Here is a 16639-nt window from a genome sequence, read left to right on the forward strand (position 1 = left end):
GATTGATCCCTGAGGGAAGTTCCAGCCGGATGTTTCGAGACCAACCGAATCACCAAGGGGGTGGACCGGCATCCATCGCCAGGACGAGAAATGGTTAGGATGAGTTGCTTGAGCCTCACAACGACGTTGAGGCAGAGATTCCCGATTATCATCAAGAGAGTTGCTTAATACATGAAAGCAATTCGAATCAGGATAGGACCGAGTATTTGTCGTCCTACACTACAAGAAACGGAGGAAACAGCGACGAGCAAAATCCGTAGAGCTTGAACTCCAGTGACGATATAACCCGTCACTATAGAGTTCCCAAATTGAAAAAGAAAGAAAGTAGCTAAAACGCCCTCATTCTCTCAAGCGAGGGTTTTGTCGATGCAGTTTCACTGGCGTCACTCAAAGTGCTGCTGCTGGTAAAACATTCTTCACCGGCGCACTGCATTGGATGCCAGTGAATCCACTGACGCCTCACTTGGTCACATAAATATCCCCTCCTGCCAGCTTCTTATTTTCCTCTTTTCTTCGGACATTTCCTCTTTTTTTTTTCTCATCCTCCCCCATCGATCAAAATCTCTCTTTCTTCCTTCTTTCCTTTTGCTTAGCTGAGTCTCATTGACTCCTTGCCTTTCTTTTTTTTCCGGCTTCTTCTTCTTCTTCTAAATTTCTAATGGAGCAGTTTCGTGCGTGTGGAACGTGTTACAAGATCTTTTATTCTTCTTCTTCTTCTTAGTTTGGGGTTTCTTACCATCTATGTCACAGGGACTCGGCCAACTAGGTGCCGCACCCGCGTCAACATTCAATAAGGGAGAACATAAGATCATAAATTAGAAAATCATCATTCAATTAGTTTTATTTTATATCTAAACTTAGAGTCAACTTTACACAGCTGCCCCACTCACAAATGCAATGGTATTTGCAAATAAAAAAGAAAGATAACTTTGCCAAGAATGCTGTCAGTGTTTCAAATTTAAAGATTTGAGTACAACATTACAAAGCCTTTTATCTAGGTATAACATCTTGTCATGTCCATTTTCTTTGTTTTGGGAATTGATTAGAAAAATGACACAGCCATGAAACCTTAGAGACAAATGAAAGTGCATATGACCTCGACTATAAGTAGACATTCTTAGAGTATCAACATATTGTAAATTGAGAGCCTTTCTTTTGATATGTCCTACATGCCTGGTATGGATGCATCATGTAGGTATTACTAACTCTTGCCTTTCTACTCTCAATGAGTAGACATCTCACTTTGCTTTGGCTGCTTGGAAATTTTCCATTAGTTTATGTGCTTCCTCAATATCATGTAGTCGTGCAAGCAACTAGAACGAGTTGCTGCAATAGATGTACAGGTGCTGATCCTTGAACATGGGATCTTCGCAGAAATAGGGTTAGCAATAGAGACCAACAAAGAGTCTCAGAATAGGAGATACTATACCTTACATCAATATGAAAAGATGTGCTGCACATAGTAAAGTTACTACTAAGGATAAGGATTGTCCAACGCTGGAGACTTGTGACTACAAGTGTTTGCTTCAGTTTTGAATTTGTCATAACTGAATGTGTTGTGATCTGCTTGCATTTAGATCACTTTAAGTACAAGAAATTAAAAGCAAAAACAAGCAGGTTTTACTCCATAGGTGAAAGAAAATTCCCAGTGATAGACCCTAGATAAAAAGCAAGAGCTTTAGATCCATTACACAATCCAGGAAACCTTCCATAGATAGAAATATCATGAGAAGGTTTGCAGTCTTTCTTGCTATCAATAGTTTAATTGATTTTATCTGTGATTTTAATCGCCATTTTTAGAAATGAGATATCACATCAGCTTGGATTCTAGCTTTGATGATAAACAATGCTTACATGGTGAATGGTGTTAACATTTTTTCCCATTCTCTAATAAATTGATCATATGCTTCTCAGGTGGTCAAACATGTTTGATGGCTGAGTACATGGCGAACTGGTCCGCAAACCCCAACCTAACCTTTGAACCTAGAAGTTTACAGTCTATACTGCTAGTTGTCTAAGATGCTCAAAAGAATTCCTGGTGAAAGGACTTGACTATCTATCCTTGAAGTATATGATGGCTAAACATGCTAATTACTTTGGAGGATGTTATCTTTATTTTTTCAGGTGCATTGTTATCATTGTACCTTGTTCATGCCACTATTCTAATAGGCAAAATGTATAGGGCTAGTTTTTCAATTAATTCATTTAGACTTAAAATGATCCTTATTGTTTGATTTTAATCAGTGTTGAACTTAACTCCTAGTGCCAAGCATACAATCACTTTATTGTCTCCTTAGTGTGCTTTAACATATGCTTTTGAAATACATTCTTCCCATCTTGACATACATTGCTTTAAACCATGAAGAATATGCATGCCTTCATTCTTTGGTTTTGATGAATTGCAGTTCTGATTATGAGGGTGATCATTAAGATAATGAAGTTTCATATTAGTTTGTTTATTGTGGTATATTTCGTTTTTGCACTTATAAGACTTGGAAGGTAATGTTCTATTTTGTTCACATTTGGGTGGAGGATATATTGTGCTTTTGAAATGGAGCTTCTCAGATGTGTTGCATGGTATGTGTTGAGAAGCAGTCACTGTTGCATATGGGTAGTTTAGTAACTACTCAAGAGGTTAGGGGCATTATTGTAAATAAGGTATTTTAGTCTAATCTCTCTATTTAAATGAGATTAGACCTAATAAGCTATAAACGATTCTTCTCTTCCTCTCTCTCTCTCTCTCTTTTTCTATTTTCAGGCAGTCACCCTAACCGACTTCAACATGATATCAGAGTCACCCCACCTGGGTGACTAATATCGCCGATGACGACGTTGCTCAGCCGCTGCCGCGAGACATTGCTGTCTAAAGATGCCTCTGCAGTATCGTTGGGGTCGCCTTCGTGCGCAGGTGACGCGAATGACGCTGCTCAGCCGCCACCGCCACGAGACATTGCCGCCCGAAGACGCCTCTGCAGTATCGCTGGGGTCGCCCCCGTGCGCAGGTGACATGACTATGTAAAAGTCGTTGCCATCACTGTTATCGCTTGGGGTCACCACTACTTCTGCCGTGATTGGACCATCGTGTGGAAGACAGATCTGGGTTTCACAATAGCCTCATGGCCACTATCGAGGTCTGAGAAAAGAAAAAGGTTGATTAATGGTGATGCAGCCAATACTCAATACGACTGAAGTTGTAGTCGATGGAGCAGATATGTGCACGTAGCAACAGGGAGACCCTGACCGTATTAATGGTGCGTAACAGCAAGTTGAGACCGTGTTAATGGTGCGTAATAGCAGGTATGACTGTTGATGGTTGCGTAGATGTCAAAAATGCTTGAAGATGCAGTCGTGGTATGCAGGTTGTCAAATAATAATTTTTTTGGTCATGGTATGCATCTTGTCGTAGATTTTTTAATATTTTATCAATATGATTAAAAAGACTGGTAGTTGGTGTGCACGTCAGACCCGAGTTTTCAACAGTTGGTAGTTGCGTGTGGTTGTATTTCCATGGCTGAAATGCAAAGGTCAGACATGAAGACTGAAACTGTGTCTGATTATAAAGCCTTTGCAAATCCATTTTCATATGGATCATCCGTAAAGTTGGATGAGACTAACTATGCTAGATGGTTGCGTACGTTCATGATGTCTGTTTCAAGGCATCGTAGAAAACATATTTTGTTGGAAAATAAGCCTACAAATATGTACGTGACTTGGTCCAGAATGGGTATATTTGCACCAAGCACATATCTTCAGAGAACCAAATTGCTGATGTCTTCACAAAACCCTAAGCGAGTTCAAATTTTGCAAAATGTTGTGACAAGCTAAGCATTATTGATATATATGCTTCAGCTTGAGGGGGAGTGTTGAGAAGCAGTCACTGTTGCATATGGGTAGTTTAGTAACTACTCAAGATGTCAGGGGCATTATTATAAATAAGGTGCTTTAGTCTAATCCCTCTATTTAAGTGAGATTAGACCTAATAAGCTAGAAACTATTCTTCTCTTCCTCTCTCTCTCTCTTTCATTTTCTTTTTCTGTTTTCAGGCAGTCACCTTAGCTGACTTCAACAGTATGAGCTGATGCATATGCTAGAGATCAATAGATTTAAAAGTGGCTCTGTTATAACCTGTAATGATCTGCAAAAATTTCATCTTCAATGATAAACCTCTGATTTGGAAACTTCTTGTTGGTTTCTAACTAGATTCTTTTTTACAAAACTGGTTCTGTTGAGGTTCTGGTTGGCCATTCCATGGATTTAGTGGTGAATCTATGTGGTGCAAATTGTAAGTTTTGAGATGCTTTTATTTTTCATTTTTCATTTTCTTATGATACAACAAACAACAACAACTACGCCTTCATCCCAAAACAATTGGGGTCGACAATATGAACCAAAAAAGAAAATCATTCTGGGTCTTCCACATGAATCTTTCTCCTCCAATCATTTCTACCCAATGCCATATCCTCGGTGAGGTTCAAAGCATTCATATCCTTTCCTATCATCTCCATCTAAGTCTTCTTAGGCCTACCCCGACCTCTTTTAACTAATATATATTTCCCATTTCTCCATCCTTCTAACTGGAGCATCATTAGGCCTTCACCAAATATGTCCAAACCACCGTAAACGATTCTCTTTCATCTTATTTTCAATGGATGCAACGCCTACCTTCTTATGTATCTCCTCGTTTCAAATCTTATCTTTTATTGTATCTCCACACATCCATCTAAGCATAAACATCTCAACTACACACATTTTTTTAATATGATGTCTCTTGGTAGCCCAACATTCCGTACCATATAGTAAAGCGGGCCTAATTGTCATCCTATAAAACTTTTTCTTCAACCGCAATGGCATTCTATGATCGCAAAACACTCCAGTTGCACTTTTCCATTTCATCCACCCAATCTTTATCCTATGATTTACATCTCCATCAATTTCTCCATACTTTTGAATGATAGATCCCAAATATTTGAAACAGTCATCCACTGGTATTTCTTACTCACCAAGCTTCACTACACTCCCATCACTACTTCGTTGCTTACTAAACCGACATTTCATATATTCTCTCTTACTCTTACTCAACTTAAAACATCTTGCTTCCAATGTCTGTCTCCATAATTCTAACTTAGCATTAAGCTCAGCTCTAGACTCATCAATCAAAACAATATCATCAGCAAACAACATACACCACAACACATTTTCTTGAATTGATCCTGTGAGCTCATCCATCACTATAGCAAATAGGAAATGGCTTAATGCAGATCCTTGATGTAACCCAACCATTATAGGAAAATTGGTTGTCACCCCTCCACAAGTGAGGACATTGGTTACTACTCTTTCGTACATATCTTTAATTATACTAATGTACTTGAGAGAAACACCTTTCTTCATCATTGTCCACCAGAGAACATATCTAGGTACTCTATCGTATGTCTTCCCCAAATCAATAAAAACCATATGCAAATCTTTGTTCATTTCTCTATATCTCTCAATAAGTTGTCTAAGAAGATGTATACCTTCCATAGTTGATCTTCTAGGCATAAAACCAAATTGATTCTCCGATATCATAACAACCTTCCTCAACCTATACTCAATCACCCTCTCCCAAAGTTTCATAGTATGACTCATGGGTTTTATACCGTGATAGTTTGTGCAATTTTGTATATCACCCTTATTCTTATATAGAGGCACCAAAGTACTCTTCCTCCACTCATTAGGCATCTTATTTGTCTGCCAAATCTTGTTAAAAAGATTTGTCAACCATTCTAAACCTTTTTCACCCAAGCATTTCTAAGCCTTGATAGGTATACCATCTGGGCCAACTGCCCTTCTTGATTTCATTTTATTCAAAGCCTCTGCAATTTTTTTCTTTTGAATCTTGCGCATGAAGTCACAATTCATCTCATGAAAATGAATAGAGAAGTCTCCAAGATCCTTAGCATGACTTCCATTAAATAGCTTATCAAAATAATCTTTTCATCTCTTATTAATCTTCTCATCTTTGACTAAAACCCTTTGTGTTTCATCTTTGATACATCTAACTATACCCAGATCCCTCGATTTTCTATCTCTCATCTTTGCAAGCCTATAAATATCCTTCTCGCCCTCTTTGGTATCCAACTTGTCATAAACCTTCTTATATACCTTATCTCTCACGTTTCGAACTATTTTTGTAGTTTCCTTCTTTGCTATCATATACTTCTCTAAATTCTCATTATCACGACTCTTACTTAGATTTTTATATACTCTCTTTTAACCTTAATAGCTAATTTGACATCCTTATTCCACCATGATGTATCCTTACCTAGCAGTGCACTGCCTTTAGACTCACCCAATACCTCCTTAGCCACCTTTCTCATGCCACCCGCTATCTTATTCCACATTGATTCTGAATCCTCCTCGATACACCAATTAACTTTCTTAACTACCTGCTCTACAAACATTCCTTGTTTAGCTCTTTTCAGTGCCCACCACTTAATTCTAGGATCTATCCTATGTCTATCCCTTTTGCGGTATTTTCTAATTCTAAGATCTAAAATTAAGACTCTATATTGTGTAGCTGCACTTTCTCCCTGTATAACCTTACAATCGATGCAACAACCCCTATCTCTCTTTCTAAGTAGGAAAAAATCTATCTGACTCGTATTAACCCCACCTTTTAATGTTACTAGGTGAGACTCCCTCTTTCTAAACTAAGTGTTTGCTAAGATCATATTATAGGACAAATCAAAATCTAAAATCCTTTCTCCACTTTTGTTTCTTTCTTCTATACCATAGCTTTCATAGATACTCTGAAATCCATCCCTACTAATGCCTATATGTCCATTAAGGTCACCGTCGATGAAAAGTTTTTCTCCATAAGATATCCCTTGTACTACTCTATCTAAATCTTCCCAAAATTGACGCTTAATGGAATCATCTAAACCTACTTGAGGTGCATAAATACTAATAATATTAATAATATCCATACCTAATACTAATTTAATAAGTAAAATCCTATCACCCTTCCTATAAACCTCAACTATATTATCTATAAACTCACTACTAATAACAATCCCTGCTCCATTCGTATTCCTATTCCTATTTATTCCTGTATACCAAATCTTATATCCCCAAAGTTCTATCACTTTTTCTTTCTCACCTACCCATTTGGTCTCTTGTAGACATAAAATATTCATCTTTCTCCTACACATAACATCTACTAACTCTACCAACTTACCAGTTAAAGACCCTATGTTCCAAGTTGCTAACCTAATTTTATGGTCTTGAACTATCTTCTTTACCCCCACCCATCCAACAAAGTGAGGGAACCCTTGCCTATTTGACTCCACACCTGGGTGTTGGTGTGACGTGTCCCTTCTGGGCGACGACCTAGCAACCCTTGCCCATTTATCACTGGTTCCGTGCCTATAGAGTACAACGCGTCACTCAGTAGGGAATGCCCCAACAAAATTCTCATATTGGTTCATATTCATAAGGTGTGACTAAGTTTTTATGCTAGCTGTCACTAGCCTACCGCAATCCTCCTCCTTTATCCGGGCTTGGGACCGGCAGTGGATAACTAAACAGTTATACACAAGCAGAGTTTTCTCATTTTCTTAGGATATGTTTGTAAAATATTTGCATTGTTTAGTTTCTATGTGGTTATGCTTTATAATTTTTCTATTTGGAAGCTGCAATATTAGGAACTTGGCATCAATATTTATCCGCATCTCATGTAAATCTTTTAAGGTTTTTTTTGTGAATTGTTGAGTTTCTCTCTTGTAGTGTCATGACAAGATGAGTAATGTCTTGTGACTTGTAATTATGGCTCAAATTTTTAGACAAGATTACTTGTTAACTTGCGAAACTTAGCTCTCATTCTTCATGTTTTAAAGGTGCACTTGGTTTGATGTGTTTGGCTGGATTCTAAAGGTTGCTGCAATATCTTAATCAAGGGAACTACTACTTAAGTCCATGCTTGGCTAGTGGAAAGAAATTGTGTTTTTGGTTTGAATATCTACCCTTTTCATGAAAAAAAATTTGATAGGCAGAAGCATTTAGGGAAGTTGCAAGTGTGAGTATATGCCTAAAGGCAGCATAGTAATTGTTGCAGACAGTATGAGTATGGTGTCTGAATGTACATTATTGTCAGATATAATGTGAGACTTAATGAGCTGCTTCTTGTACACATTCAAGCTGGAAACCAAGAAATCTGTATGTAATACATACTTACTCTTGAAAGCTTATTGATAATTGTTTTCTTTTGCTGATTGTAGCCGTTTGAAAAATGCCTTAATTACTTTTTGAAATTTCAGAAATATATTTAATTATCTATTTATGTAAAACAAAAATATAAATGGATTTAAACATAAATATAAAATATATAAATAAAATCTAATATATATTTTTTTCGCAAAAGAATACTATTAGTGATGGCTGAATCTGTCACTATTTGGTAAAGTGTTGCTTTTCTAAGCAAAGATCCGTAGCAACAGCCAAAGCCGTTGCTATAGGTATACCCTCTTGCTTTGCTAGAGATTTTATTTAGCGACGGTTTGACCTGTCGCTAAAACATTTAGTGACAATACGATTAGTGATAGATCTTGGTGCTTTTAGTGATAGATTCTAAGGCCTTTAGTGACAGGAAATCCCGTCGCTAAAAGTCTATTTTGTTGTAGTGCTGCGAGGATAATACTTGAAAACTTTCACTTGATTCCACTCATCAACTAAAGGTGTTGCGGCTTGTGAGGAAGAGGGGAGAGATGAGCATGCCACGGTAGAATGGAAGGTCGATCCACGGTAGCTGCACAACCCTAGATAAAATTTCCGACCACCTTCAACAGCAACTTCGATAACCGACCTTGGCTTAAAATCCAAGGGAACCTCAATACAAATCCTCATCAATACAAATCCTCACAAAGGAGATGCGATGCATAGAACGAGTATTACTATCCACATCATAAAGCGACCTGTTCAGGTAGAACGCGACCCCTTAAAAAAACTGGGGTGTTCCATAATTCAGCTGATAAAATGAAAGCCTTATCCGAGAGGTATTCTGTTAGACAAGTCTAGCTTTAACTCCATGCCAGGGTGCCACGGATTAGCAACAAGGGTTCTGCCATTGACCCACCACGCCCCTCTTTTCATAACCAGCTGCATATCCTCTTCCCGAGGTAGCTTAACAAGTTAGAACCCATTATCATACAAGGAGATATGCAGATCCTGGATATAAGGCCAAAAGGAACTAAGCCCTTCATAACTGTAATCAAAGCTTAGCCTCTTGCTATCCAAATCACCTATGAAGTCAGCTAGGAGAGTCCACTGATAGACCATAGCATTTTATCCTAGCAAGAAGCTGGTATAACCAGTTGCGAAACATCCTCCGATTTCTCAACACGCAAGGGAGCCAGGGCAGATGCCTGACGATGCATCGCCCCCCTCAACCCAGGACCTCCTAGGAGGTATAGGCTGATGGAAAGGGGATGTATGCAAATCGCTCAGGTTCCTGTATGATTGCAGCACAGTATCATCCTCTGTTGACCTCCCAATTTGGCTATAGACTACAAGCAAGAGGAAAACTTGAACTTCCTCAGCAAATAGAAGCAAGCACTGAATCTGTTCGCATGCAGCAAGTGCAGCACGGAGAAACGGCACCATGCATCACCCAATAGATGCACAATCAACACCCACAGATCTGAAATAAAAAATGGACAAAAGCGATGTGGCTACTCCATGCAATATTAAGACATAAGAAAGCAACGTCTTTACTCCATGCACTCATGCAGTATCAGGCATAAGATTTCCAGCAGCATCGTGATGAGGCACTAGAACTATTACATATCAGTATCAAACAGTGTACACAAAAGATCACATGCACAAAGGCGAGAGTTTAAAGCTCTATCCGGTCAAAGAAATAAATGAATCACAACTCACAAGTAGATCGATTGACCTGTGAAAGATGGATCATGCAGTATCAAGAAAAACTCAGAAAGAGAGGCAATGAAAACAATATAAACATGTGCAACATATCCACGTCAGCAATTCATACAAAGTACGTCTAGTTTTGCCATACTGCAAAGGATTTGGTATAAACAAAATTCTTAGGTGAACTGAAACAGAGAAATACATCACAATATCTCATTAAACAAAAATGCATCAAAAGCAAAACATAATACCCAACTTCCTTTTAAACCAACATTTTCTTCTGAGGAATTTCACCAAAGAACTTCTAATTCTACCTCTAGTGCTACAGCAATCAGATAGTTTCCGCAAGGAAACAACTGACATACAAGATAGAACATGCCCTTGTCTATTAAGAAATAAAATGGAAAAGAAAACCTAAAAGTACACTGAAACAAAAACTAGAACAGCATAAATCTATAAAAAAAGATTCTCTAACAAGCCATCCCATCCCTCAGTAAACAACTAGAGCTTTAAAGCTTGTCCTCAAACTCGGATAAAGGAGTCATCTGCTCCTTGAGACCCTTTCTCTTGCGAATGTCAATCACCAGCTGACCAGCCTGTGATCCGTGCTCCAATGGGTCAGAGTTCATCATATCCCAGTGATCGAAGACACACTGGGGGAAAGCCTGTCCGGATGTCGCAGCACGCAAAGTGCTCGAAAACCCAAATGATTCAACGACTGGTAAATACGCCTTGATGTTGTAAAGTGGTGTACCGGGCCTCTGCATTTCCTCAAAGACATGCCCACGCTTCTGATTAAGAACTCCATAGATACCACCAAGAGCCGACTCAGGTGCTTGGATTTCAACAAGGTAAACCGGCTCCAAAAGCCTTGGTTTAGCAGTCAGCTGTGCAGCATAGATAACCCTTCTTGCTGTTGGAATAACCTGGCCACCACCTCTGTGAATTGCATCAGCATGAAGAACAACATCGCATACCTCAAAGCATATAGCTCGCATGTTTTCTTCGGCCAAGGCACCTTCCTTAGATGCCCACTGGAAACCGGCCACAACTGAGTCCTTGATTTCATTAAGGTATTGAACACCTTTGCACATATCTACGACCATATTGGGTCCGGTTGTCTCTGGCCCAAAACACCAGATCTTCTTAGCAAGGTCCTTGTCCCATCCAAATTCCTCCGAGAGTATCTTGGCACGTACTTTGGGATCATCCCTTGGGCCGATACGCCCATCATCAATGGCTTCAGCTAATCCATCTTCCATTGGTCTTGCTTCCATGTAGAGCCGGTTGTGCTTGTTTGGAGATTTGCTCATTACAGTTCGGCAAGACTTCTCCAATACTGTCTCCCTGAATGACACAACAGGATCAGAAACCACAATCTCAGCTCCACCCATGAAATCCTCCTGCAAATCCTTGAGACAGATTTCCAAGTGCAGTTCTCCAGCACCAGCAATGATATGCTCACCAGATTCTTCAATCATACAGAGAACCATGGGGTCTGACTTGGCTAGTCGCTTCAGACCCTCAACAAGTTTGGGAAGATCAGAAGCAACTTTGCATTGAACTGCAACCCGTACAACGGGTGAAACAGAAAATTTCATGGCCCTGATCGGATGTGCATCCACCTCCTTCTCATTAGTCAAAGTTGCATTTTTGGTTATGAACTGATCCAAACCAACCATGGCAACTGTATTACCACACGGCACATCCTCAACAGACTCTTGCTTTTTCCCCATCCAAATAACAGTTCTCTGAACACTCTTTACATACAGGTCCTTCTTCTGCCCTGGAACATAGTTTGGTCCCATAATTCTGACCTTCATGCCAGTTGACACTTTTCCAGAGAAGACACGCCCAAAGGCAAAGAAACGGCCCTTGTCAGAAGCAGGAATCATCTTTGAAACATAAAGCATCAAGGGCCCCTCAGGGTCACAGTTCCTGATAGCATTAGCATATTGATCATCAAGAGGGCCTTCATATAAATTCTCAACACGGTATCTTTGTGCCATCGAAGGGGAAGGGAGATGGAATATCATCATTTCAAGAAGGGCACTGCTAGCAGGAAGCCATGTCTGCATGACACGCTTCATCAGAGCCTTGCCCAACAGATCCTTTTCCTCACCTTTCATGGTGACACCAAGCTTCTGCAACATGGGCCACAACTTGTCCTTTTGGTCATTCATACAAGTTTTTATGATTTGCTTGATAGGTTCGTAACAGAACTGAACAAATCCTCTCTTGCATGTGGGAGAACCAGTGTTCTTATTGGTCCACTTCTTTGTCGCAGGGTCAAAAAAATTTTCACCCCAAAGCCTTTCCATCATCTTGGACTCATCTACCCCAAACTTGGAGGCATACATTTTGGCAAAGTTTGTCAGTGTGAATGCCCAACCATGCAGCCCGGCAGAGAACGCCACAGTTCCTTTCTCAGGGTAAACTTGGACATCACCAAGCAATGCATCTTCATACGTAGCCATAATCACATTAGCATTTTCAATCACACGTTGAAACGTCTGATAGGCTTCCTCCCCTTCAACCTGCAACTCAAGGAAACACCGATCCATCTTGTTGACTGTTAAGACAGGCCTGATCCTCTCCCCCAGAGCTTGGCGAAGCACCGTTTCTGTTTGCACACATACACCTTCAACACAATCTACAACAACAAGAGCACCATCTGTAATACGTAGAGCTGCTGTAACCTCTGAAGAGAAATCAACATGCCCAGGGGAATCAATCAAGTTGATTAGATACTCGTTTCCTGATCTTTCTCCCTTGAAGTTCTTAAGGGATTCATCCGTCATCTCATAGTAAAGGGATATCCCAGTTGACTTGATTGTGATACCACGCTCAGCCTCATCCTGGCGAGTGTCTGTCATTCGAACATCTCCAGCAACTTCTTGGGCAATAATTCCAGCGGCTGCTACAAGGGAATCGGTGAGAGTAGACTTACCTGAAAGTGTTAAAGAAGAAAAATGGAAGGAAAAGGAGTTAGTTATCTGTCATTTATTTTACAGTTAGATTAAAAGAGGTCGCTTGTTTTGAGAATTTTACACACCATGATCGACATGTGCAATAACAGACATATTACGGATATTATGTTTAAGATCCATGATCCTACGAAGCTCTTCTGCTGTAAACTTCACCTGCAAAGATAAACCAAGTTTGAGTATCAGAAGCTTGTTGAATACAGGCAGGAAACATAAGACACCATGTTTCTATAAGCTCGTACCATTTTGGTTGCTCTAGAAGATCAACACCCTACACTATCTGAGAGAGAAATTCCTGCAGTGATAGGTCACAGAAATAATTAGTTAGATTGCTCCGAGGTCAGTATTGTATGTAAACAGACAAAAAATTGTCCTAAACATCACTGTTACCAGCAGTCAGAATAAAATAGATCCCAGCCTAACTTCAAAATAAGATTTAAGAAAAAGCAGGGAAAATAAAACACAAACTACTTTATATGACAAACTGTACTGAAGCAGGGAATTGCATAACTCTTCTTGCCAGATGCAATTAGGCATATTTGATTTTGGACATAGCATATTTCATGCTAAATTCTAGCTAAATGACTATGCGAAACGCTTCTTAGACTGCACAGTTTGTCATACAGACAATCATTAATAATCATCCACAAGTAAATGTTTAAGAGATTCATCGGTTATCAGTAACTCTCACGATTTTGGTGCCAGAAATTTATATTGAAGAGAAACTCTCAAATCCATGAATCGGATAACCCTGAAAAGGACATATGGCATGTCAAAGAAGCAACCTACTTCAACTTAGCGTATCCAAGCTAGGAAGACAAGATTATGAATGATGCTTAAGCCTGTTTCTGAGGTCAGGTATGGAAACAATCAACACTCAAGCAACCTCATGGTCAATTAGTAAGAGAACTCGTTATCTGCTTACAATTCATCAATCAACACCCATTCTAGCACATGTTTAGCAACATCAAATTCAGTGTTATTAAAAACACGCCTCAAGGCTCAAAAAGCGCGCCTCGCCTCAAGGCGAGGGCCTTTGTGCCTTGAGGCACAGGCTTGAAACGCAATACCCTTGAGGCGTGCGCCTCATAGGCCTTGAGGCACACGCCTTGAGGCGAGGCGCGCCTCGGACTGAGGTGTACACACATCGATTTATTTGGTCAAATGAGGGTCAAAACCCTCATTCAACCAAAAAAAATAGGGCTTAAAGAAAGCCCTACAACCCCTTTATGTGTTTTTATTTTTTTTTCTAACCCCTATCTCTGTTTTTTTCTCACAGCCTTCTCTCCCTCACGGCTCTCACAGGCTCACAACATTCTCGCTCGCATGGTGGAGCCCCTAAACAGGTATGGATTTTTTTTTCTCTCGTTCTCCTCTTCTTCTTGTCTCGTCTCTCGCGTGATACAAAAAAATGCACAGATTTTGTCTCTCTTTTTGCCGTAGTTCATGCACAGAAAATGCATTCAACTATTCTAATTTATTCTTTTTGTTTTCAGTTAATGTGTTCTGCGTTTTCAATACACCTCTGAATGTGCTCTGCGTTTTCAAGATGCTTCCGAGTACGATTTGCGTTTTCAATACACATCCAAAGGTGTTCTGCATTTTCAATACACCTCTGAATGTGCTCGGCATTCTCAATATGCATCTGAAAATAAAAGAAAAACAAAAGATTAGTGCACTTTGCTATGAGGCGTGATTTTATTTATTTTTGTCAGGATGATTCTGTGCCAAATACATTCCGTCGTGTATCTGCTAGGGGTCCTGCATTTTCTTTTATGTACAGAAACATGGTGTTACATTAAAAAAATGTCTGTGTTTTATGTTTCATTAGATGGTTATTTTTTTTGTATGTTAATGGATAAGATCACTGCAGCTGTGTGTTTTTGCTTTTGCTGGAAATCTGCAAATACACCTGATATGCATTTCCAGCATTGGGGAAAATTTTGATACGCGTGTTTGACAGTGAAAAAGATATAATATGTTGAAATCGCGGTATCTATGTGTTTTTGTTTTTAATGAAAAACTGCAAATACACCTAATATGAAAATCTGCAAATTTGAGATTTTTTATTTTTTGTTGGTTGTTGCTTCATCAATAAAGCATTTCTTATTTATTTATAATTTTAGATAATTTGTATAGTTTTTGTTAAGTTTTAATAAAAAAAATTTTGAGGCTTACCCTTTGCGCCTCGAGGCTTACGCCTCGCCTCAGATTTTGGTGGAGCACCTCGCTACGCCTCAACGCTTTTCACAACACTGATCAAATTGGAAACAACCCCCAACCAGCACACATACACACGTGCATGATTGGACCAAGCTGAACTGAAAATCCCTCAGATCTACGCAAAAGATCTTGAATCTTGAATGGAAGTTACTGGGGGGGGGGGGGTAGCCATGTCATCCAAAGATTAATAATTCTTTCTTCAAGAGGCAATAATGAGAGCAACTATGCATTCACTGGGCAGGTTCTACATCATTAATAAAGAAAGCAGGACCAAAAGAAGAAAAGAGTGTGGTTCCCTGATTGAACTCCATGGACCTTAGAGTTCTCATTAAACCAGCATGTAGATCAGACAATCTAACTCTTGGCTATTAGCCAGTATACCCTCTGAACATATAGACACAACCATAAAACGATCAAATATGTGGAGCTTAATTCCAGCCTATGGTTCAACTACCTGAGCCAGAGTAGACCCATCCTTGCTGCGATTCAGATACACCTCTGATCACCATAAATCACAAATGGGGCATCTTAAATTTTGAGAATATGATGGGAAGGAGCAAAGATGGGAGACAGAACCATATGACGTTGAAAAGACCGTGAACATATGGGTTATCGATTTTCAATTGCAAGATAACATTGAAAATCTAAATTTCTGATCTACAAAGACGATGGTTCATTGAGAATAAATCCCTTCACCCCTATCATCAAATGTTTCAGATCAGAAAATAAATTCCTTCACAGCAAAGTCCACGCTCCAATTTTACTTAAACAACAGACTCAGTGGATCATTGAAACACTACTAAGTTAGCATAAAATCGCCAGTTCCATTCCCAATATCCATAAACGATAGCAACGGCACAATAATTTCAGCAACTCAAAACAGAAAAATTCAAGATCCAAACACGGAAAATACACGAAAAAGTAAGAAATATTTAATCCAACTCTCCATTGAAAAAAAAAAACAGAACAAATCTACAGATTCTACACACATCGATAAGAAGAGAAACAAAAAACAGAAAGCGACATCACAAATTCATATCTTTACATGAAATTTAGGCTTCAGCAACAGAAGTATTAGAAGAAGTATAGATCTAAAGAAACCCCAACACCAAGAACGAAAAATTTAACAAAATAACCAAAACAAAGGATAAAAAAGGCAAGAAAAACGATTTAATGAATCGAAAGACGGATCTGAAACAAGAAAATCTGAGAAAAGTAACACAGAAAGAGAGAGGGAGTCGAGATTGTACCTCGAGAGCTAAGAGAGGGTTTAACGAAGGAAGAAGAGAGGCGTAAACGCTAACCCTAAAAATCTTGGGTAAGAAGGCGACTTTATACATTCGGATTCCTCCAAAGAATCGTTTTTCGAATCGAACCGGACATTTTCCGAGACTAAGACCATCCGGTGGCGGTGGAGGGATCGGGTATGGGTCAAGTATCCGACCGAACCCGGATAAGGCAAGCTCCTAGTAGACCCGAAAGGATGCATTGCCCGGATGTCAAAGGATCTGGTTCGGGTTTCCCGA

At 39.4% G+C, this 16639-nt stretch overlaps 1 protein-coding gene across 2 annotated transcripts; it reads right to left on the bottom strand.

Annotated features, from left to right (window-relative positions):
* Positions 1 to 10060: 10060 nt before the first annotated feature.
* Positions 10061 to 16423, bottom strand: LOC149813809 (elongation factor 2). Of its 2 annotated transcripts, none has more exons than XM_089992136.1 (4): positions 16364 to 16423; positions 13133 to 13185; positions 12959 to 13046; positions 10061 to 12853 (listed from the first exon to the last, which is right to left on the bottom strand). In XM_089992136.1, the coding sequence occupies exons 2-4, from the start codon at positions 13133 to 13135 to the stop codon at positions 10413 to 10415; spliced, it is 2532 nt and encodes an 843-aa protein (XP_089848262.1). In that variant the 5' UTR covers positions 13136 to 13185; positions 16364 to 16423; the 3' UTR covers positions 10061 to 10412. The 2 variants fall into 2 exon arrangements, with proteins under 2 accessions (XP_089848262.1, XP_089848263.1); XM_089992137.1 differs by lacking the exon at positions 16364 to 16423 and adding an exon at positions 15069 to 15265.
* Between the last annotated feature and the right edge of the window lie 216 nt (positions 16424 to 16639).

This window comes from Nuphar pumila, chromosome 16 (genome assembly GCF_984573655.1).
Source record: "Nuphar pumila chromosome 16, dmNupPumi1.hap1.1, whole genome shotgun sequence".
NCBI lineage: Eukaryota > Viridiplantae > Streptophyta > Magnoliopsida > Nymphaeales > Nymphaeaceae > Nuphar > Nuphar pumila.

Coding starts and splice junctions, on each gene's coding strand:
- LOC149813809 (XM_089992136.1), bottom strand. Junction 12,854..12,958: donor TATTGCACATGTCGATCATG/GTGTGTAAAATT, acceptor TAACACTTTCAG/GTAAGTCTACTCTCACCGAT.